The sequence below is a fragment of the Urtica dioica genome, chromosome 2 (genome assembly GCF_054948205.1).
Source record: "Urtica dioica subsp. dioica isolate 48M chromosome 2, U.dioica_male_clone48M_v1_H2, whole genome shotgun sequence".
Lineage (NCBI taxonomy): Eukaryota > Viridiplantae > Streptophyta > Magnoliopsida > Rosales > Urticaceae > Urtica > Urtica dioica.
This window is the reverse complement of record NC_142757.1, coordinates 47,088,046-47,110,752: the sequence shown is the minus strand read 5'-3', so window position 1 is coordinate 47,110,752 and position 22,707 is coordinate 47,088,046. Positions and strand designations below refer to the sequence as shown.

The following is a 22,707-nucleotide window of genomic DNA, read 5'->3' as shown; positions in this document are numbered from 1 at the left end:
TATATTTATACGTATATATTTCGTCTGATGGTGTTGGGATTTTGTTTTATGAATGTCTCTGAACTTTGAAAAACATGTGTATATTGAGAGGGAAAAAGAAACGGATTAACAAATGAAAACAAAGACCAACACTTCACGTAATGTGGTAAGTCACACCATGAGTCTAGAAAGAGATAGGAGTAGTTGTTATATAATGTCAGCTTTCTTTCTCCTTTGACACACGGTTTTTCCCTTTTTTTTTTTTACATGTAGATATATATATATATATATATATAATATATACAGATATCATATAATATAATGTATCATATATATATATTATATATATATATATATATATATATATTTTATTTGAAAGAAGGAACAACCACTTTCGGGAAAAACCTCTGAAACATCTTCTTCCATTTTAAAACTGGAACAAAACCCTAAAACCCACGCTTTCACCGTTCTTGCCGGATTGAAGCTCATTTTGTCATAGAAAATCGTCGGGTTTCAGGTGAGAGAAGATTCTTGACTCCTCTTTCTCTCGTATTTTTGTTTCCTTTTTTTTATATGTAGATATATATATATATATATATATATTTTTTTTTTTTCTCCCTCTTCATTGATGGTGCTCAACGACCCCATCGATGGTGGGTCCGAGATTCTCGATTATGTGCCGTTGTGCGAAATTAATTTGACCAATGTGGAGGCTTTCGACCCGGGAGAAGAATTTGTGACTCGTTTGCTTGACGACTTATTTCCCACGGAGGGGGTTCAAGGTTCGAGCTCGTCGAGGCATGGTGACTCTGACTGGACGGAAATCTTGGCGGAAGCGAACCGAGCGGAACTCGTTGACGGTGACGGAAATCGTGTCTCCGACATCGGAGTCGAAGAGTCACGCGGTGCGCGTGTAGTGGGGTCACACGCGGAGGTCATCCAGGAGGTGGCGAGACGATCCCTCAGTGAGATTGTTCAGGCGGAGGTCTCCCCGGAGAATGTTCGAAACCCGGAGATCGTCGGTGTGGGTATTGCGATGCCTTCGGTGCGAACGCGGGCCTGGAAAGTAAGGGCGATGAGCGAGAGCGCGGTGTCGGTCATTCCACAGGGGTCTCCGGTAGGGGTCGGTGGCAGACTCGAGTCCGAGGTGGCCGACGAGGATCCGGCGATTGGATGTCCTTCTTCGCCTTGCGTTGCTGGTACTGGATTTTCGCACGAACCGTCCATGTCGGGTCCGGTAAAGGTGGAGTCGACAATGAGTGCTCTAGCGGCGGGAGTTGTCTCGGCGGCCGGAGGAGGTACGTTTCCTCTTTTTTTTGTATATTTGAACTGAGTTTTGGGTCGAACACGGTCTTTGGTGCCCTTATTTTGTGCACACGCGTTGTTATCACATCACAGGTAGCGTGACATTTGTGAACGTATCTTTGTCTCGTTCGGCGTCTGTCTTCTCATTATTTTGCGTTGGCAGGTCCCGAATCTAATCACGAGTCAGATGACATCCCTCTTAGCGAGTTGAGGAAGAGAAAAAAAGGGAAGGAAGCAAGGCAAAGACAAGACAAGCCTCGGGAGAGGAAGAAAGCGGCGGGGAAGGTGTGGGTAGAGAGTTCAGGAGAAAGCAAAATGGCAGCCGTTAATAAAAATGAAAAAGAGCATGCCTCCCGCGGAAAGGTGCCCAAACCGTCCGTCTTGGAGGTCGAGAGTTCTATCACCACGGAGGAGTTGAAACTGATCCGGGAGGAGCTTCGCATCCCGGAATCGTTTCTCACTCTCGCCCCGTCTCCGAATGATATTCCGAGTTGTCCTCTTTTGGGTTACGGGCCGGTACACCTCGAGAGTCTCATGTGCTGGTTAAGTTACCCCTTCCAGCCTATCGTACAAGACTTATTAGTGGTCCTTCGTATTCATGCCTTCCAGTTGAGTCCTACAGCCTATTGGGTTATCTCGGCATGTTATATGATTTGGTTGTGGTTTTCTGGTCGGGCGATGACGGCGGGGGACTTTCGTGATTTGGTGAGGCTTGTTACCTTGCCTTCGGTTTAGGGTTCGTACTTTTTCATGGACCGTACTCGGAGGCCGGTGGTTTTGGGTCTTCCTGAGAGAATTCGTAGGGGATGGAAGAAACGGTGGTTTTGGATTTCTGACAAGTTGTACGGTAGCGCTCCTTGAGAATTCGGTCTACCGGCTAGTTTCAGCGCGAGCAAGGGAGCGAACATAACAGAGTTCTGCCAACTGATCCGGTCGCTACCCGATGACGCATTCTGTGCCGAGTTTTATCGGTCTCGTGTCACATGGTGGGAGTTTGGTTGGCTTCCGTTTCGTCCGGGTGTGGTCGACGACAATGAGCCATGCACGTCGAGGGTCCCTGCTGCGTCTCTTGTGCCAAGTTCTACCCCGCCGTCCCCGGAGATCTTCGAGGAAACTTCTGAGGCCTATACGGAACTTCTCGGCAACTCTGTGGCTTCTCCCGTTTCGAATCATTCCCCCGATATCCCATGGGTTTCTTTATCGCCGTCTGGGGGTCTTTTGTCACATGAGGTCACGACTCCTGATACTTTGCCGTCGAGGGGAGCTCCTTTGATGTCACCCGCGGATCCGTCGATTTCCTCGCCCCAGCCATCGACAGTTGACGGTATTATTTATTGGCGTGGGAGATGCGATTGTGTGTAGCGCGTGGATGATCGTGTTCCACCGATTGTGCATACATTCCCAATATTTACTTGTCATTGTTATTACTATAATCATTAGTATAATAACATTAGTTTTGCTTAATCCTCTTCTTCTTTGCAGGGATGGTTCGAGGCACCCACGCTCGTAATGAACGCAGTGGATGGCCGAGCTTGCAGTATCCGATAACTCGCAACCCGGGTGTGTGCGAGACGGGGGTCGTGCCGGCTCGCCCCTCTATTATTTCTGAGCATCCGTCGTTGGAGGTGTTCAGGAGGAAGCGTTCTTCTGACCCCATTCCTGATGGTCTTGAGAAAAGATTAAAGGGAGACTCGTCGTCCACGTCGGGGCGCGGGAGGAGATTGGGTGAACGTATCACCGCGGTTGTCAAGGCAGTCCCGCATGAGCGGCTCGCATCCGTGAGTCGGATGAGTTGCTTGGAGTTGATGTCCTCCCACTCGGAGCGTCTCATGATGGTTGGTGATTTATTTCATATGCTCCTTTTAGTGCTGATACCTGGTTAAACGTATTTTTGTACGAACATATGTTTTGGGTATATGCGTCTTGTTTTATATTGTCGTTCCCCTTTGTAGGCTTTTGTAGAGTCCGTGGAATCCGATGAGGTTGTTCGGTCGTTGAAGGCGGAGGTGGACGAGTTAAAGGGGAAAATGAAGACCTCCGAACGTTCTCGAAAAGATGCTGATCGCTTGTCGAGGGAGGTGGACTGTCTGAAGATTGACTTAAAGAATTCTGAAGCGGAGAAAAGAACTATCCGCCACACCTCCGGTGACCTGGTGAAGCAAGCTCGTGAGCTACAGTTGCTAGCCGAAAAGAAACTCCGGGATCGTGATGACGATGTGGCTTTCACGCGCTCTGAGATTGAGCGGTTGGGAAAGAGGATTGCCGAGCTTGAAGCATCGGCCGCATGTAATGGCGACTTGTGTTCTCTTCGCTTGGAGTTGGACAAGGCACTTGAGTGGGTTACCGAACTCAGAGTGTCTCTTGAGGCTAAGAACGTCTCTTTGGAGTGGGATGCGATGCTCTATGGTCGGAGGCAGACTATGATGGAGAACCCCGGCCCGCTTACCTTTAGTTATATCCCGCCAGAGTACATTGCTGCGGATGACGCACGTGCGGCTAGGTGGGCAGCTGAAAGAGTCGAAGCATCGGAGGGTCCGAGGATGTCAGGGGCTTCTGATGGTGATGCGGATTGCGCAGTTCGAATGGAAAACAGAGACGTTCCGGAAGACGCCGATAGGATTAATGCTCTAGATGGCACTGGCGAGTAGTCTTGATGCTTTTTGTTTATTTAGCTATTAGGATATTATTATATGTTTATGTATGCGTTTCAGGGCGAGCCATCATTTGTTGGCTATTTTTCTTTTTGTTGACGCGGTATGTTATCCGTCCTTTCGAGCCCTTATTATCTTTTGTGGGCCCTCCCTCACGGGTGTATTGCCGATAAATGAAAGCTCTCCCATTCGCATAATCGTCTTCTTTCCCTTTTTTTTATCTATGCTTTTATACATCGTTTGTTGATGGTTTGTGGACTTCATAACTTTCAACGTGCTTGTGGAACCTGGGGTGCTATAGCCCTCGATTGTGTTCGTTTGCTTTGTCGGGTTTATTTCCCGTAACGTTGATGCGTGTTCACGCTCGTCTGGTGTTTACTTCGCGTCTTATGCGCTTTGGCTTGTCACCGTGGGTCTCAGACCGTGGGTCTCAGACCGTGGGTCTCAGACCGTGGGTCTCAGACCGTGGGTCTCAGATAGGATCGCTTCTGTTGGGGCTCGTTTTTGTTAGAGCCCTCGACGGGCAATCCTTCATTTTTTTATATCTTTTGTGCTTGTAGACTATGTCTTTCACGCGTGTTGTTCATGTCATGCGTTGACTCGTCTTTTTTTTTTTTTAGCTCGTGGCTCGTTCCTTTGTATTCCTTCATTCCATGTATCCATTAACCCCCTAGTTTTTGTATAATTCAAATAATTGTGAAAAAACTTAAAAGTAGAATACACAATTGAGAGGAAATATGCTTGCTTTTTCATTGATCCGATTTTAAGATAAAACAAAAAAGGGGGCACTTGGATGAGTGCTTAACATTTTACTATTGGCTAAAAGTGCAAAATCAAAAGGTACATAATCTTAACGAAAATCAAAATCAAAAGTAGAGACTTAACGCTATAATTAGCTTAATCTTCTATTGGTAATACTGGCGGAGGTGTTCCTCATTCCATGGATGTGCGATCTCGGTACCATCGATTCTTTCGATCCGGTATGTGCCGTCGCGTATCACTTGTCGGACTCGGTACGGGCCTTCCCAGTTGGGGCCGGCCAAGTACTCCTGCTCCTTGTACCTGCGTGTTTTGAAACACTCTTCGGAGGACCAAATTTCCTTCCGCGAAGTTACGCGCCTTAACCTTCGAGCTGTAGTGTCTCTCGACGATCCTCTTCTGTGCGGTCATGCGTGCAAAAGCGTCCGTCCTCTTCTCTTCAATCACATCAAGCTCCATCCTTAGGGCTTCGTTATTGTTTTCTTCATCGAAATCCTCCATCCGATATGTCGGGATGCCGATCTTGGCGGGGATTACCGCCTCGACTCCATATGTGAGGGAGAATGGGGTCTCCCCAGTGGCAGTTCTAGTCGTCGTTCGGTATGCCCAGAGGACGAAGGGAAGCTCCTCAGCCCAAGCTCCTTTCTTTTCTTCCAATTTTTTCTTCAAATTTTCCTTGATGGTTTTGTTCACGGCTTCGACTTGGTCATTCGCCTACGGGTGTCGCGGCGATGAAAAAGTCTTGCTAATCTTCAATTGCTCGCATATGTTTCTGATCTTCTTGTTATCGAATTGTGTACCATTATCGGTGATTATGGATTCGAGAATTCCGTGGCGACATATGATTGACCGCCAAATGAAATTAGTTGTATTGGCTTCAGTGATCTTGTGCAACGGTTCCACCTCCACTCATTTTGTGAAGTAATCTACCGCGACAATGGCATAGACTCGATTCCCCGGTGCAGAGGGTAGCTTGCCAATGATGTCGACCCCCCATTTGGCAAATGGTCGGGCGACCAGGATAGGACATAAAGGTGCCGGGGGCTGCTTCGGAATGTGCGCAAACCTCTGGCATTTGTTGCACTTCCGCGCCAAGGTATGAGCATCCCTTTTGATCGTCGGCCAAAAGTAACCTTGCTTCAGAGCCTTCTGCATAAGTGATTGTCCGACCGCGTGATTCCCACATATTCCTTCGTGAATCTCCCAAAGGACGTAATCGGCCTCGGTGCTATCCAGACAACGGAGCAACGGTTGTGAAAACCCGCGCTTGTACAACACATCGCCCCCCAAGACATATCTCGATGCGTGGAGCTTGATTCTCTTGGCACCGGCGTGATCGTCGGGGAGTTTATTTTCACGAAGATACTCCACGGGGGGAGTCATCCAGGAGGATCCTGGAGGTGCCTCAACGGAGTTTATTTCTTCTCTGGCGATCGAGGGGCGCGCTAGAGTTTCGATGGGAACTTTCCCCAAACCTTCATCTCCAACTCCGGAGGCTAGGCGGGCTAGCGCGTCTGCCTCAGCGTTAGAGCTTCGTGGGACTTGAACTATCTCATACCATGAGAATGATTCGAGGCGTCTCTTGGTCTCACCGAGGTAAGCCACCATGTTATCTTCTTTCGCTTGGTATTCACCTTTCACTTGATTAACGATCAAGAGGGAGTCGCAATAAATTTTGAGGTTTTCGACTTCTAGTTTTTTGGCCAATTCGAGTCCCACGAGGAGGGCCTCGTACTCTGCTTCGTTGTTCGAAGCCTTGAATTGAAAATGCATAGCGTACTTCAACTTTTATCCGTCTGGGTTGACGAAAACAATTCCTGCTCCAGACCCTTGGATATTCGATGCTCCGTCTACATGCAAGCTCCACAACGGGCCCTCAGGAGTGGCTTTCCTTTTCCTGGTGGGGCTCTCCCCTTCTATGCTTCCCTGCTTCGCTTCCTCTTCTTGTTGTTGCACATCTACCGCGTACGTAAACTCCGCTATGAAGTCAGCCACAACTTGGCCTTTGATGGCGACCTTCGGTTGGAAATCCACCCCATACTCTCCAAGCTCTTGGGGACCATACGACCATTCTTGATGATGATCCCTTTTGAAGGGCTTTTCGAATTGGATATTCCGTTCTCACCACAATTTGGTGTGCTTGAAAATATGGACGGAGCTTCCTAGCTGCTGTTGCTAATGCCAAGGCGAGCTTCTCAATCTCGGGGTATCGAGTCTCGGCGTCTAGCAATGCCTTGCTTACGTAATAAATTGGCCATTGTACTCTTCCTTCTTCCCGTACTAAGACCGTGCTTACCGTCCTTGTAGATACCGAAAGGTACAGGTATAGCGTCTCCATCTCCTTGGGCTTGACGAGAAATAGGGGAGATCTGAAGTAGGTCTTCAACTCTTGGAATGCACCCACGCACTCGTCATCCCACTTAAAGTCCTTGCCGTCTTTCAAGGCTTGAAAAAATGGTCGACAACGATCGGTTGCTTTGGAGACGAACCGGCTCAGAGCGGCGACTCGCCCCGTCAAACTCTGCACCTCTTTCACCCTCTTTGGGGATTTCATCTCCATTAGGGCTCGTATTTTTTCGGGATTAGCCTCGATTCCGCGCTGGTTGACAATGAATCCTAGGAACTTCCTTGACTCGACTCCAAACGCGCACTTTTTGGGATTCAACTTCATCTTATATCTTCGTAGGAGAATGAACATCTCTCTCAAGTCTCGGACGTGGTCCGAAATTTTCAAACTCTTTACCAGCATGTCATCTACGTACACCTCCATCGTCTTTTTGATTTGCCTTGCAAACATTCGATTGACTAGGCGTTGGTATGTGGCCCCAGCATTTTTCAATCCGAACGGCATCACTCTATAGCAAAACAGTCCGCGGTCGGTGGTGAACGTGGTCCTAAGTTGATTTGGTTCATGCATCCGGATTTGATTGTATCCAGAATAGGCGTCCATGAAGCTCATGAGCTCATGTCCGGCCGTAGCATTCACTAGCTGGTCGATCCTCGGTAGAGGAAAACAGTCCTTTGGGCACGCTTTGTTGAGATCGGTGTAGTCGATGCATATTCTCCATTTCCCGTTTGCCTTCCTCACCATCATGACGTTGGACACCCACGTAGGGAGCTCCGCCTGGCGAATGAATCCGGCAGTGATCAACTTCTCAACTTCCTCATTTATGGCGAGATAACGCTCGGGATTGAAAGAGCGCCGCTTTTGGACTTTTCCATTCTCCGGGGAAATGACGTTGAGTCGGTGGACGATGACTTCTGGGTCTATTCCCGGCATGTCTGCGTGTGTCCATGCGAAGACATCTTTGTATTCTCGCAAGAAGGCCTCGAGTTGGGTCTTCACTATTACGGGTAGGCGCGCTCCCACCATGACTATTTGGTCGGGTTTTGTTTCATCTAACACGACAGGGGAGAGATCGCTTTATGCTTCAATCTTCTTTCCATTTGCCTCATCCCTCGGGTCGAGTTCCCCAAACATTCGTGCATCGTTAACGGCACATGGATAATTATCTTTGATTTGGTGAATTGTCCCGATCGTGAGGTCGGATGCCTTGTGATTGGTCCCACGGATGTAGCACATTCGCGCATCTATTTGATTTCCCTTCACAACCCCGACCCCGGCGGGAGTCGGGAACTTCATGAGGAGATGATATGTAGAAGTGACCGCACGAAGCCTATTGAGTGTCGGTCAGCCGATGATTGCATTGTGAGCGGATGGTTGGTCCACCACAAGAAAATTGACCATCCTAGTGACTTGAGCTTCTCCTTTGGTCCCGAATGTGACCGGAAATTCAATGGATCCTTCTGTGTATATGCGCTCTCCGGTGAAACCAAAGAGCGGCGTCTTGATTGGTGTGAGGCTGATTCCTCCCAAGTTCATCCGGTCGAGAGCCGTTTTGAACATGACATCAGCTGAGCTCCCGTTATCGATCAAAATTCGTCTCACCATGTTGTTGGCAACCTGGGTCTCGATGACTATCGCGTCATTGTGAGGATGCATCACCCGAACGGCTTCCTCCTCTGTGAAATGGATTGCCTCGCACGGGGTGGTTGGCCAATTCTCCTCAACGAGGTTGACGTGGTGAGAGAGATCAAACTTGAGTGCTGCCCGGGAGTAGTTCTTTCGGACCTTGTTAGAATCTCCCGTTTCCGGACCGCCGAATATAGTTGATACAATGTTGAGTGGGGTGGTCACGGTGTTCCCTCGGGCGTTGTCAAGGTCATTAATGCGGGCGGAGGTTCCTCTAACACCTCGTTGCTGGTGGTTGGCGGGTGGGGCTTGTCGGTTCGAGGAGGCGTTCCCCGTTGCTACCATGGCCAATACAAATTCTTTTAGTTTTCCATTTTGAATCAAACTTTCGATCTGCCTTCTCAAGTGGACGCAGTTGACGGTAACATGTCCATGATCTTTGTGGAATTCACAATATTTATTTTTATCTCGCTTGGCGGGGTCATTCTTCATAGGAACTGGTTCGGTGAACTTGCTCCCATGAAGAGCGAGAATCCTATCCGGCGGGGTATTGAGCGGGGTGAAATATGATTGCTTTCGAAATCTCTCCATCAAATGGGGTCTTGCTTCAACAAGAGGACGAACGTGTGGGACTGGAGCGTTTCTACTCCTCTTCTTTCGCGAGCCGTTGTTATCATGGTGATCGTCTTCTCTGTTCCGATTTCCTCGTTCGCTGGTTCTTCGACTTTCGAGATACTCTTCAACAGAGATATGTTGGGCTGCGCGGGCCATGAGTTCGGTCATCGAGGTTGGTCTCTCTTTGACTAAGGATATAAGGAATTCGCATGTCCAGAGCCCGTTCATGAGGGCAACAATCGCGTCTCCGTCATCGTAATCACCCACTTTATTTGACTCATCGGTGAATCGAGTGAGATACTTCTGAAGAGATTCGTCTCTCCCTTGCTTGATCGACCATAAGTGAGATTTCTCCTTCTTTCGAACTCGCGACGCGGCAAAACGTGTGAGGAATCGGCCTTGTAGGTCTTCGAATGAGGGAACGGTTCCTTTGCCAAGTCTTTGAAACCACTCAAAGGCGGTGCCCGTAAGTGTGAGACAGAACGCTTGACACATCGCCGCCGGAGAATCTCTTCATTCTCATTGCTGTCTGGTACTGGGTTATATGATAGGACGGGTCACTCGTTCCATCATAAAGAGGAAAATTCGGTAGGCGGAAGTCGCCCACGATTTCTTCTTCGAGTACGTTTGCGGTAAATGGGGAAGTCGTACTCTCTACTAAGTTTCGGACCGCAGGCGTGAGAGTTCGTGCCGCTCTTAGCTCCTGAACTTCCTCCCTTAGCCCTTGAATCATTCCTGCCAGGTCGACTTCGCCAGTCGGCATTCCTACAGGAGCGGGTCGCGCCGTGCGACCCCTTTCGTTGGATTCCTGGTTCACCAGAGCGATTTGCGGAGGAGGAGGGTTTGCTATGAACGGCCCTGTCGTGTACAATGGCTCTGTGTTCACTCGCTCATTGTTGCGGCGGGGGATTTCCCATTGTGCATTGAGGTGTTGCCTCAAATCTAGGTTACGCGTGGGTGGTCTCGGAACATCTACTCGCCGTGGTTGCGAGAATCTTCGAATGTCTCCACTGTCCGCAACTTCTTCTCCTCGACCTAGGCGGGCGGAGGCGGAGCGACGGGAAGGTTCTGCCCTAGGAGCGGACGCCGAGTGGACACTCCGGGGTTGGTTGTGGTTTGGTCGCCTCGGTGGCTCACGATGGCGAGCTTCCGCATGTCGGGTGCTCGGCCTTCTTGGCGTCGGTCTTCATCGTGGCCGTTCCTTTCGTTTGAGCGTTCGCCGCGGTCTATATCTTGGATACTTGGGTCGGGGGCATCACCTTGCGCGTCATGGTCAACGTATTCGTTTCCTTCATACCCCTCGGCGGCCTCTTCCAGCTCTTGTCATTTATGCTCCGGTAGGGCTTCCACCGGATCTTCGTATTCACCATAGATTTCGCCTAGGGTGTCTCCTTCTCCTCTCATCCTCGCGATCATTCCGGTCAAACGAAATAAATTATTCTCAAGGCGCTCTATTCGAGCATCTCTTTCGGGGTGGACGGGTCCAGAGGTTACACTTGCTCGGGGAGCGTCTTCGATTTGATTTTGTCGGGCTTGGAGTTGAGCCCGCGTGCGGTGAGCAATGTTTCCTCCTCGGCGGGGTGGTCCGCTCTCGGAGACGGCTACTCGGTTAAGCATCTCGTAAGGATGTCGTCTAGTACGGTCACACAGAGTGGTCTCCCACTGGTAGTTTCGAAGCTCTACTAGTGGATATGAGAAATTTGCTGTTGGGAATTCGCGGTTGTACTCGAGAACCCCCTCCTTCTAGCGCCAAAATGTTAACCGCGTTTTTGGATTTACACTTAAGAACCGTCCGTGGTTCGATCTAGGGCCGGACCCTATGACCGCACGTAGGTTGGGTTTGGTGAAGTTCTTCTCTTCTCGCCATGTTTGTGTTATTCGGATCTTCGGGTCTTCGAGTGTCCGGGTCTTCGGATCTTCAAGTCTCCGGGTCTTTGGATCTTCTACGTTCTTCGTGTTCTTCGCTGGGTCTTCGAATCCTTGCACCTTCACCTAACCACAAACGAAATGTGAATCTAGGGGGACGCGGAGGGTTTTCCCTCGGCGCGTTCTCCGACGCTCAACATTAGTCGTGTTGTATTGTGTTTTTGGTAAACAATTTATACTTGTCTCTATGTTTTCTAGAGAGAGAAAGTGGTGGTGTGATTTTTGTAGAGTTTTGACAAGTTGAGAGAAACTTACTTGGTGCTGTGAATGAATGGGGTATTTATAGGGGCCAAGGAGTTTGGTGAAGAGAGATTGGTCGAGGGGTGGAGATGACCGGGTGGTCTTGACCGAGTGGAGATAACCGGGTGGTCCTGGCCGAGTGAAAATGACCGGGTGGTCTTGGCCGAGTGAAGATGACCGGGTGGTCTTGGCCGAGTGAAGATAACCGGGTGGTCTTTGGCCGAGTGACAATGACCGGGTGGTCTTGGCCGAGTGAAGATGACCGGGTTGTTCTTGCTAAGGTGAATGAGAAAGTGACGAGCTGGACTGGACGAAGTGACAAAGTCATTCCAGCTCGAATGGGCGAGGTCGATCGGACGAAGTGACGAAGTCATTCCAGCTCGACTGGGCGAGGTCGACTGGACGAAGTGACGAAGCCGTTCCAGCTCGACTGGGCGAGGTCGACTGGACGAAGTGACGAAGCCGTTCCAGCTCGACTGGATGAGCTCGACCGGACGAAGCGACGACGTCATTCCAGCTCGATTGGGCGAGGTCGACCGGACGAAGTGACGAAGTCATTCCAGCTCGACTGAGCGAGGTCGACCGGACGAAGCGACAAAGTCATTCCAGCTCGACTGAGCGAGGTCGACCGGACGAAGTGACGAAGTCATTCCAGCTCGACTGGGCGAGGTCGACCGGACGAAGTGACGAAATCGTTCCAGCTCGATTGGGCGAGCTCGACCGGACGAAGTGACGAAGTCATTCCAGTTTTAAAGCCAACGGTTTGGGCCTTGTGCATTGACTTGACGTGTCGTTTCTTATTTTAGGGTGTTGTTTTTACTTTGCGAAAATATCATCGTAACAACTGGTTAACCAGTTTTAAAACGGTTATAAAATCGATTATCGGTTTTACAAAACTGGTTAACCGAATTTTCGGTTAACCGTTTTGCGGTTTTGGACAAATTCGGTTCGGTCATTGGTCCAAAATTTTCAAAACCGAAAATTCGGTTTCGGTTTTCAAATTGGTCCAAAACCGAACCGAACCGATTTCACCCCTAAACCATAAAATAAACTATTATTCCAATATAACATAGTTATGGATATTTTAACTTGTTATATATTGCCTTTCGACTACCAACATGTTTCGAAAACTAAAATATTAAAGAAATTTTAGCAAAAATCAAATGACATTTTTTTTTTATTATAGGTGAAAATAATAACTTACTTGGTCGTCAAATACTCACTTGCAATTCTGTTTGACACTTTTTGAAGATTTTTATTATATATATTTTAATAAGAATGATGCAGAGAAATATTAGAGAAGGGGCTAAAATACGATATTTGTTTTCACGCAAGTGCCTGCGAGCGCCGAGCAACATTAACCGTCCCAAAAGAATAAGAAACAATAAATATATAAATACAAACTACCAAAAAAAAAAAAAAAAAAACCAACTCCCAAAACCCTACGAAAGGAACGAGAAAAAACTAAACCCGCCTTCTTCTTTCTTCTTTGTTCTCCGCAGCTGAGCTCCAACAATGGGTCGGAAGCTCAAAGAAGAAGAAGCTCAGCTCGGTGACCTAAAGGCCTCTGAAACGCACAGCGAAGAAAACTCAGAAGCAAAGGCCAATAAGAAGAAGAAGAAGAAGGACAGGAAGAATAAGAAGAACAAGAACAGAGACGAAGCCGAAGCCGAGACCGAGCCCCAAAAGCGAAAGCTCGGCGAGACAGAAGACCTATCCGATTCGAAGCCGAAGAAGAAGAAGAAGAATAAGAGCGATGAGGAAGGATCAGAAGATAATAAGCAGGAAGACGAGCTCGTAGTTGTGACCGGAAAGGACGCCGGAGAAGCAAAGTACGCGGCTCTGAATAGCTTCTCGGAAGCGAATCTGCCGAGTCAGGTCATGGAGTGTTGCGCGAGCTTCGACAAGCCATCGCCGATTCAGTCCCGAGCGTGGCCGTTTTTGCTGGGCGGTCGCGATTTCATCGGGATCGCCGCAACTGGCTCAGGTGATTTATATGTATAATGTGTGTATATACTATGAAGTATGAGTTATAAATGTGAATCGACTAATTTGTATGTGCGTGTGGTTTAGGTAAGACTTTGGCTTTTGGGGTTCCGGGGATTATGCACATAATGAACAAGAGGAAGGGAAATTTCTCGGACGGAAGGACTCCTCTTTGCCTCGTTCTCTCTCCCACCAGAGAGCTAGCTCAGCAAGTAATTTTCATGTACTCTGATTTTTTTTACATTTCTAATTGTCGTGTGTCACTACAAGTGTATAGAGTTGGGATTAGTTATGGCTGTGCTGTGTTATTGAGTCTGCGTTTGAATTGAAATTAGGATGATTTCATTAAAGAGAAGTCTTGTGAAATCACCATAGCTTTAGAATCACCGTTGCATTATTAGTGACACTTGTTTATTTGGGGATTTTGTATTTTTGTTTGCAGATTTCAGACGTACTGTGTGAAGCTGGGAAGCCTTGCGGTATTGCTACGGTGTGTTTGTATGGAGGGACGTCTAAGGGCCCTCAAATAAAGGCTCTGAAGTCCGGTGTTGTAAGCGTTTTAATTCTCTTTGGACTTGGAGATCTTGAGCTCTCTATCACATGGTTATGTGTCATAATTTTTATGTCATCTTTTGTACTCTTTTGTATATAGGATATTGTCATTGGAACACCTGGGCGGTTAAAGGATCTGATTGAGATGGGTATCTGCAGCCTCAAGAATGTAACTTTTGGAGTAAGTTGGAGTATTACTTGAAAGAGTCTGTTTATCTTAGCATGTTTTTTCGCCAGTTCCATCAGTTTCTTTTTTGCTATCAAAACTGTTTTTTCCCCCTCTATTGCTTTGAATGAAATGTATATTCATTGTGACCTTAAATGGGTTAGAACCAGCATATTTTTTTGCTTTATTGGAAAAGGAAAGTGATTTGTGGCTTTATACAGGTCCTTGACGAGGCAGATCGTATGCTTGATATGGGATTCGAGCCAGAAGTTCGCTATATTCTGGGCCAAACATGTTCAGGTACTATGTGCTATGTTATAAGCCTTCTGTTAATACTTCTGGTAATCAAATTCTTAAACAATGGAAGGAGTGCATATGAAAGATGAATTTTGATATTTCGGGAGCTCTTTGATTGAACAAGGATATACCCGGGTGATTCGAGAGACACTTGGCTCTGCTATTCCTATCCCGATCTGAATGTCCAATCTTTTTTATGGATATTACTTATTTTTACCACCAGCTGTTTTTTTTTTTCCAATTATTTTTTCAGTTAAAAAGAAAAAAAAGAGAAAACAACAGGTTGGTCTAGTGGTAAGGGGGTTTCTTGGGACCTTGTCAGTCCCCAATTCGATTCCCCCTGGACGTAACAATTGGGGCCACTAGGTTAGTCTCATGGACCTCGTGGATTTTAGTCGGGTCTAAACCAGACACTACGGTCATAAAAAAAAGAAAGAAAAGAGGAAACTATGTAAAAATAGCAGGAATACACAATTTCTCCTAATTATATACCAATACAATTTCCTAATATTCTATATTCACTTAACAATTTCCCTAGCCCTAAGATTTTATCTCCCCATCTCTAGTTAGCAATTATATACCCCTCGGAGTCGGAGTGTCCAAGTAAACATGCTGAAATGTTGGACTGTAATTTGGGAATTTTCTCATTTATCTTTCGAATCTGCTTTACATTCGATTCCGGGACTTACTTATTCTTTCTGAATATGTATTCAACCATTGCTTCTGCTTTTGTGCAGCTCGACAAATGGTTATGTTCAGTGCTACGTGGCCTTTCTCTGTGCATCAGTTAGCACAAGAGTTCATGGATCCTAATCCAGTCAAGGTATGGTCTTTCATTTTTCATTAACCCTCAAGACCAGAAACTACCATAAAGAAGAAACAAATAAGGTGTTGACTCATCTCAGGTCGTTGTCGGTTCAGAGGATTTAGCTGCGAACCACGATGTCATGCAGATAGTTGAGGTATTACATTAATTGACACTAAATGTTATTATTTATAAAGAGGAATATCAGATATGGACTCGTTAATATTGTTCTCGTGTGTATAATACCATCATCGATTTACACTTTTTAGGTAATCGAAGACCGTGCACGCGATGCGCGTCTGATTGCTTTGCTAGAGAAATACCACAAATCCCAAAAGTATGCACTCAGTAGTTTAAAGCGATAAATGTCTCAGTTGCTTTTACTATTGTGCGCCAACGAATTTAGTCTTCTGACATATGTTTTTATTTTTATTATTTTGTAATTAATCAGGAACAGAGTTTTGGTGTTTGTTTTGTATAAAGTAGAAGCCACACGCGTTGAGAACATGCTCCAAAAAGGGTGAAACTCCATCATTACAAAGTATGACTTGCCAATGAAGAAACAGTCTGTGATACTTAATAAATTTATGTTTCTACTCCCATTCTAGGGGTTGGAAGGCCGTATCTATCCATGGAAACAAAGCCCAACATGATCGTACAAAGGCTTTGTCGTTATTCAAGAACGGAACCTGTCCTTTGATGGTATACCTCTTTCCTTTTGAAATTTCTGACCCCCATATATATATATATATAGAAACTTGACGATTCTGAGTTCTATCATAAAAACAAATGATCATGCAGATAGCAACTGATGTGGCAGCTCGAGGATTGGATATACCTGACGTTGAGGTCGTTATCAATTACAGCTTCCCTCTCACCACAGAGGATTATGTCCACCGAATCGGTCGGACCGGGCGTGCCGGTAAAAAAGGCGTTGCTCACACTTTTTTCACCCAACAGAACAAGGTAAATTTATATTTTCCATTCACTTGTTGAGGAGATCTTGAGTTGAGAGACTCAATCAGAGTGCTGGGTTTTTTGTGTTGTATTTGTTTTATTTTTTATTTTTCCTACTAATGGAAAAAATGTTTTGTTTAGGGACTCTCCGGAGAGTTGGTAAATGTTCTCAGAGAAGCCGGGCAAGTTATCCCAGCTTCGCTGTTGAAGTTCGGGACTCATGTAAAGAAAAAGGTTTGTATATTATCTTATTTATCTTTTTTTGTTTTGTTTTGTTTGTTTTCTTGTCATTTAAAGCCTTGTCAATTACCAATTTTATTTACTTTTATATTTTAAATTTTGCTTCTTATAGGAGTCAAAGCTATATGGATCTCATTTCAAGGAAATTACGGCAGATGCTCCGAAGGCCACGAAGATTACGTTTGACTCCGACGACGAGTGACCTTCAAGGCTTGAGAAAAATCTATAGAAGTCATATACAGAGTAAAATCATCACATGTTTTGTGGTAGAGATTTTGGCTTGCCTAATGTTGGGGGGATTTTTTTATTTTTATTTTATTTTTTATTTGGTCGAGTCCTTGAATCTTGTAGAAGTACTAGATGTATTGTCAAATGCATATGTATGAAGAACTTCAGAGCTGGTACACCATGTTTCTATTTCAATATTTTTGACGTGAAGATGATAACAAGTAAGAAGTCCCACTCTGTTAAATTTGATGAAATTCGCGGCTTTGACACCCATTGTGTCAGTGGCCAAACTGCTTGGCTCTGACCTCAGGGGTTCATCTTGTTCGCAATGTGGTGTAGTCGCAACGATTTTGTAGATTTATTCGGTGAGTTTTCCAAGCGCCTGAAGAATCCTCTATAGTGCTCAACGAGCTAAATATCCGAACAAAAATACAATTGATACTATATTTAATACTTATTACATAAACTAAATTTTGCTCCGTTTTCGTACATATTATCTTTTATCATTGCCAGCGAGTTTGAAAAGGAACTTGATTTTTTTTTCTAGGTGATTTCTAGGTGAATGCCAAGACAATGAAAGGGCATAGTAGAAAATGCGCACCGGAACTGGGATATTCTCATAATAAGAATGAGAACGGGATTATTATAAGACATGGTTTTGAAAACTAGGTAACTACCTACAATTTTGTTGCTTGAGATTTTGGGCTTCCACCTTATCCTCTTGGAAATACCTTATCCTCGGTATAGGCTCAAATCGGGTCTATCCATGAGGGCTATGCCGCGATGTCGAGGAACAATGTCTTTTTGAAGATGATGGGTTGGTACCTTGATGGGTGAGACTTTCACGTTCTCCGTAGCATTTCCGGTCGCTGGTTGAGCTAGGGCATCGATTTTGATACTTTCGGTGCACGCAATGTGGATGACCTCGATGATAGTGAACATCTAGGGCTCGGACATGTTCGTCTGCGTACAGTTCATGGTCTGCATATCTAAAAATTAAGAGAACAACCCAAATTAAAGCAAGATACATGCACCATACTATGAAGACATATGTATGAGTTGAATTATTTCTTTAATATTTGAATAATTAGTCCATAATTTTAATTAGAAGAATTTATTGTAACTAGCTAATCTCCAACTTCTTTTAAAATTCTAACAAAAATTTTATTTTACTAAGAAAATAGACCGCCAGGTCCGCAGTAAATTAATTAACTAAAGACTAAATTAAATTAATAAATTTACTCTTTAGTTAGTTAATTTATTGCGAGCTTGTGAGCTATTTTCTTAATAAAATAATACTTTGATTATTTTTTTTAAAACAGATGGTGGACCATTGGGTTAGTGGTCTAATTTCCACTTTTAATTAAAGAGTAGCAATTAGACTATTTCATACAGTTTCTTCATTTAAAACGTATATATAATTTGCATTTGAAAACTTGGAATGAATTATTATTAAAAAGGGAGTTTTCCAAAACTAGGAGTAAATAGAGGGCAAATGACTTTTTTGGACGTTTTTTTTAAAAGGTCAGCAATAGGACCTCTTCATTTATTTCTATTTATGTAATTACCATTATACCCTTATTTATTTTCTATTTATTTTTTTTAAGAATCCTAAAAACTAAACCCTACTCTCAATCTCTCCTTTCTTTTCATTTCGGCTTCATCTTCTTCTCCACTGCACTTGTTTCATCTCCTCCATTGTCTCCGTCGCATCACCTCCATTGGCGTCGTGTCCCATTGTCGTTGGGGTGTCTGGATCTCAGCCGGCGTCCGTCCTCTCTCTCAAACTTGACGGCCATCCCTCATCTCTCTCTTAGTTCGCGCCGTCCGTCGTCTTCCAAGGCCACCCACCTTCGCCGCCGTCTCTCTCTGCCCTTTCCGGCGCAGCAAGCTCCCACATTGACACTCTTTTCGCTCTTTATTCCGGTAAGCTCCCTCATACATAGCCATTTCGTTACAGTGTTTGTGACCAACGTTGTCACGAAAGATTCAGCATGACTCAATATTTTCGTGACAATATAGTCACAAAACGAAATTATTTCGTGACTGTCACGAAACTAAATTATTTCGTGACACCCATAGTCACGAAAGCTTCAGCATGACTCCATATTTCGTGACAATATAGTCACAAAACGAAATTATTTCGTGACACTATTGTCACGAAATTAAATTATTTCGTGACACCCATAGTCACGAAAGCTTCAGCATGACTCCATATTTTGTCATTGCAGACTTTAGTTTCGTGACACTATTGTCACGATATTAAATTATTTCGTGACACTATTGTCACGAAATTAAATTATTTCGTGACACTATTGTCACGAAACTAAAGTCTGCAATGAAAAAATATGAACGATATTATATAATATGGATTCAAGTGCTTACTATATATCTGCGCATATAATAAAGTTTTATGAGAAAATAATTTAATGTGACTTTATCTCCACTATTTGTAGTTATGAAAGACATTCATACCTTCGTCAAGCATAGCGGTAGATGGGTGAAACATGAACGATACGAGGCTGGCCCTGGGTGTGCAGTGGGAATCTTAATACCGGCAAAAGCAACGTACGAGGTGTTTATGCAGCTATTGTATGCCACGCTCAATCGCTCACCTAAAAATCAAGTCCTCCGTGTTTCTTATGAGACAGAAGGGTCGGTACCCCCAGTAAGTATTGACTCCGACCTAAGTTTGAAATGTTACTTGCATCTTCGGAAGGAGAAACCGGACAGATCCAAATTTAGTTTGGTAGTAGATATGGAGCCATTGAAGCAAGAGCCGTTGGTTTCGGACTCAGGCGTTGGTTCAACTCCGACCACCGGTCAACCAGCACAAGCGGACATTCAGGCTAGTTCTCCTAAGTCGGAGGCTAGTTCTCCTAAGTCGGAGGCTAGTTCTCCCGAGATCCCCGACCCGAATCAGAGTCATTCAGGCACACCATGGCAGACCCCTCCGCGCTCAGGCACTCCAAAACGGTTTAGTACGCCTTGCTCTAGAACGAGGAGGACGAGTCAATGCGATACGCCTTCCACGGATAACCAAAATATGCATCCTGACCTTGATGTGTCAGATATGCACTCTCCGCTGAGACTAGTCAAAGGAGGATTGTACGCCAACAAAGCAACTCTGAAGAAACATTTATGCATGTTAGCAATCACGAAACATTTTACGTTCAAGACGAAGACTTCTAACAAACGGTATATCCATGTTGTTTGTCGAGATGACTCATGCGCGTGGTCTGTTCGTGGAGTAAAAAAGACTACATCCGAGATCTTTGAAGTGAGGAGGTGACTTATTACTTATTTCTACATTGATATTATCGTGGTGACCCGAAATTAACATTGCTCTTACATTCTTGCAGGTATGATTCTGAGCACACGTGTGCTACACAATTCAGACAAGGAGAACATCCTCAGGCTACGTCCACATTTGTAGGCGAGACTATGAAACACAGGTACATCGATCCCTCATGTTCACCATGCAAACCCAAAGACATCATGTCCTACATGCAACAAGATTTTGGAGTGGACATGTCCTACAAAAAAGCATGGAGGTCAAGACAGGCGGCACTAACATCATTGTTTGGCACCGATGATGCATCGTATAGATCTCTGCCTAAATTCATGTACATGTGGTCGACTAACAATCCAGGTTCGTCATTCGACCTTGTCACAACTCCTCGATCCCACCGTTTCAAATACTTTTTCATGTCGTTTAGTGCTTGGAAAAGGGGGTGGAAGTATCTACGGCCCGTAGTTATCATCGACGGCACTTTTTTGAAGAGTTACTATAAAGGCACACTGTTTTCAGCATGTGGTATGGATGCGAATGAACAAGTTTACCCCCTCGCATTCGGCGCTGGTGATTCAGAATCTACTGAATCGTGGGTTTACTTCTTGACAAGGTTAAAGGAAGCAATCGGGGAGAGGTCACATCAGGTCATAGTGTCTGACAGGAACGCGGGAATCATTAACAGTGTGAAAAAGGTTTTCACTAACTCAGACCATGGTTATTGCATGTTTCATCTTTTGAAGAACGTGAAGAACCAAATCAAAGGTCTATCAAAAGAGGTGAATTGGACGTTCTATGCTGCAGCAAAGGCATACACGTATGCAGAGTTTGAAAAGTATATGCTTATGATAGATGAGGAAGATCCAAGAGTCCGAGCGTATCTTCAGAACGACGTAGGCTACGAAAAATGGGCTCGTAGTTTCTACACGGAGAAGAGGTACTCAATAATGACATCAAACAATGCCGAGTCGCTGAATGCAATGAATGTCAAACCGAGAGAGTTCCCTATTGCCAAGCTATTTGATTTTCTCCGGGAGAGAATGAGTAAATGGTTTTACGAACGTAGAGAAAAAGCGTTGGGAACATTGACGATCCTTTGCGTTGACGCGAATAAAAAACTTGAAGAATACCACGCTAAATCTACTGGACTGGGGGTACGTGATAGGCATTCAATTTTTAATTTTTTTTATAAGATGTTTTTTTATTATAACCCGTAAACAAAATGGTATTGGGTGCGGAACAGGTGCGTCCATCATCGGTGTACGAGTTTGAAGTCGTTGATAGAGAGGGGCAAAAGTGGGCTGTAAATTTGAGAGAGAAGACATGTAGTTGCCGTGTCTTTCAAACTGACAACTTTATCTGTCCCCACGGCATTGCGGCTTGCGGTGTTCGAAACTTCGCAGTTGAGAAGTACATATCAAATTACTACACCACCGAATATTGGAGAAGTTGTTATGCAGGTGTAATTCATCCAATTGGCAGCGAGGAGTCGTGGAATTTTCCAGAGGAAGTCACGCAAAAAATAGTAAATCCACCTCATGTTGCGGCTCGTGCCGCCGGAAGACCGAAAAAGAAAAGAATACCCTCTCAATGGGAAGGGGATGAGGATAGAAGGAATAAATGCAGTCGCTGTGGTGGAGTAGGACATAATCGAGCCACATGTCGCAACGCGATCCCGACCCACCATAGCCGACCCCGAACATGAGCTCGATTGTTCCTTTTTTTAAAACTTTTTATTTGATGTACCAATTTGGATTTGTACTTTACTTTATTTCTCACTTAGTTTGTTATGTTTGTTATGGATTTTTATATTTCTCATTCGTGACGTTTTAGTCCCATTAAACAATTTCTCACTGACAGAGAAGTCACGAAATAACAATTCTTCGTGACATAGAAGTCACGACATCAAATTTTTTCGTGACAGAGACGTCACGAAATCATCATTTTTCATGACATATAAGTCACGACATCCAATTATTTCGTGACAGCGAAGTCACGACATCATCATTTTTCATGACATAGAAGTCACGACATCCAATTGTTTCGTGACAGGGAAGTCACGAAATCATCATTTTTCATGACATAGAAATCACGACATTCAATTGTTTCGTGACAGAGAAGTCACGATATCATCATTTTAGTGACAGAGAAGTCACGACATCAAGGGGCTTAAAGCATTTTATTTTATTTTATTTTAAAACCTCTTTAAACCATTTGTACGTATAAAACAATTGAGAATTATTTGAAACCCTAAATCCCCAAATTCGACCCAGATCTCTTTTGCTGTCTCTCGTCTGATCTATCTTCATCGCCGGTGAGGTTTCAACTTGAGAATGGCAGTGAACCGCGCTTCTTCATCGCAACACTCTTATTCTTCGCACACGAAGCACGAACGCAGAGACTCGACAACGACGAGAGACTCGATGACGATGAGAGACTCTCCAGGTGAATTTCTGTGTAAATGCGGCGTGCAATGGGTCGAGAGGACGTCATGGACCAAGGATAATCCCGGTAGGAGGTTCAGAAATTGCCACGTGACGACGGTAAGGATTTTGATTTTGAATGTTTGGTTGAAATTGATTAAAATCCTATTCTGAGAGTGGTTTGGATTTTTGGGTATTTGGGTTTTTCGTCCCAAAGGTATTTGGTTAATATTGGACTTGCAGTTGTCCACTTTGCAGCTAGCCCGGATATTGTATCCTGTTTGAATACAACCAGAACTCATATATGCTCTAA

At 45.0% G+C, this 22,707-nt stretch overlaps 5 protein-coding genes across 5 annotated transcripts; 3 read left to right on the top strand and 2 right to left on the bottom strand.

Annotated features, from left to right (window-relative positions):
* Positions 1 to 4,581: 4,581 nt before the first annotated feature.
* On the bottom strand, positions 4,582 to 6,467 carry LOC149405078 (uncharacterized). The gene is made up of 3 exons (XM_089607762.1): positions 5,625 to 6,467; positions 4,998 to 5,408; positions 4,582 to 4,605 (listed from the first exon to the last, which is right to left on the bottom strand). Exons 1-3 carry the CDS (start codon positions 6,465 to 6,467, stop codon positions 4,582 to 4,584), a joined length of 1,278 nt encoding a protein of 425 aa, XP_089463888.1.
* A 1,918-nt stretch (positions 6,468 to 8,385) lies between these two features.
* LOC149405077 (uncharacterized) lies at positions 8,386 to 9,777 on the bottom strand. Its single transcript, XM_089607761.1, has one exon. It carries the CDS (start codon positions 9,775 to 9,777, stop codon positions 8,386 to 8,388), a length of 1,392 nt encoding a protein of 463 aa, XP_089463887.1.
* A 3,076-nt stretch (positions 9,778 to 12,853) lies between these two features.
* STRS1 (DEA(D/H)-box RNA helicase family protein) lies at positions 12,854 to 16,996 on the top strand. The gene is made up of 13 exons (XM_089606810.1): positions 12,854 to 13,435; positions 13,522 to 13,646; positions 13,877 to 13,984; positions 14,087 to 14,167; positions 14,374 to 14,452; positions 15,187 to 15,272; positions 15,355 to 15,411; positions 15,524 to 15,591; positions 15,706 to 15,774; positions 15,863 to 15,956; positions 16,056 to 16,220; positions 16,353 to 16,445; positions 16,564 to 16,996. Exons 1-13 carry the CDS (start codon positions 12,964 to 12,966, stop codon positions 16,651 to 16,653), a joined length of 1,587 nt encoding a protein of 528 aa, XP_089462936.1. The 5' UTR covers positions 12,854 to 12,963; the 3' UTR covers positions 16,654 to 16,996.
* A 1,501-nt stretch (positions 16,997 to 18,497) lies between these two features.
* LOC149405075 (uncharacterized) lies at positions 18,498 to 19,774 on the top strand. Its single transcript, XM_089607759.1, has 3 exons — positions 18,498 to 18,605; positions 19,136 to 19,642; positions 19,770 to 19,774. Exons 2-3 carry the CDS (start codon positions 19,138 to 19,140, stop codon positions 19,772 to 19,774), a joined length of 510 nt encoding a protein of 169 aa, XP_089463885.1. The 5' UTR covers positions 18,498 to 18,605; positions 19,136 to 19,137.
* Positions 19,775 to 20,254: 480 nt separating this feature from the next.
* On the top strand, positions 20,255 to 21,798 carry LOC149405074 (protein FAR-RED ELONGATED HYPOCOTYL 3-like). The gene is made up of 2 exons (XM_089606760.1): positions 20,255 to 21,125; positions 21,215 to 21,798. The coding sequence occupies exons 1-2, from the start codon at positions 20,304 to 20,306 to the stop codon at positions 21,674 to 21,676; spliced, it is 1,284 nt and encodes a 427-aa protein (XP_089462886.1). The 5' UTR covers positions 20,255 to 20,303; the 3' UTR covers positions 21,677 to 21,798.
* Positions 21,799 to 22,707: the final 909 nt, after the last annotated feature.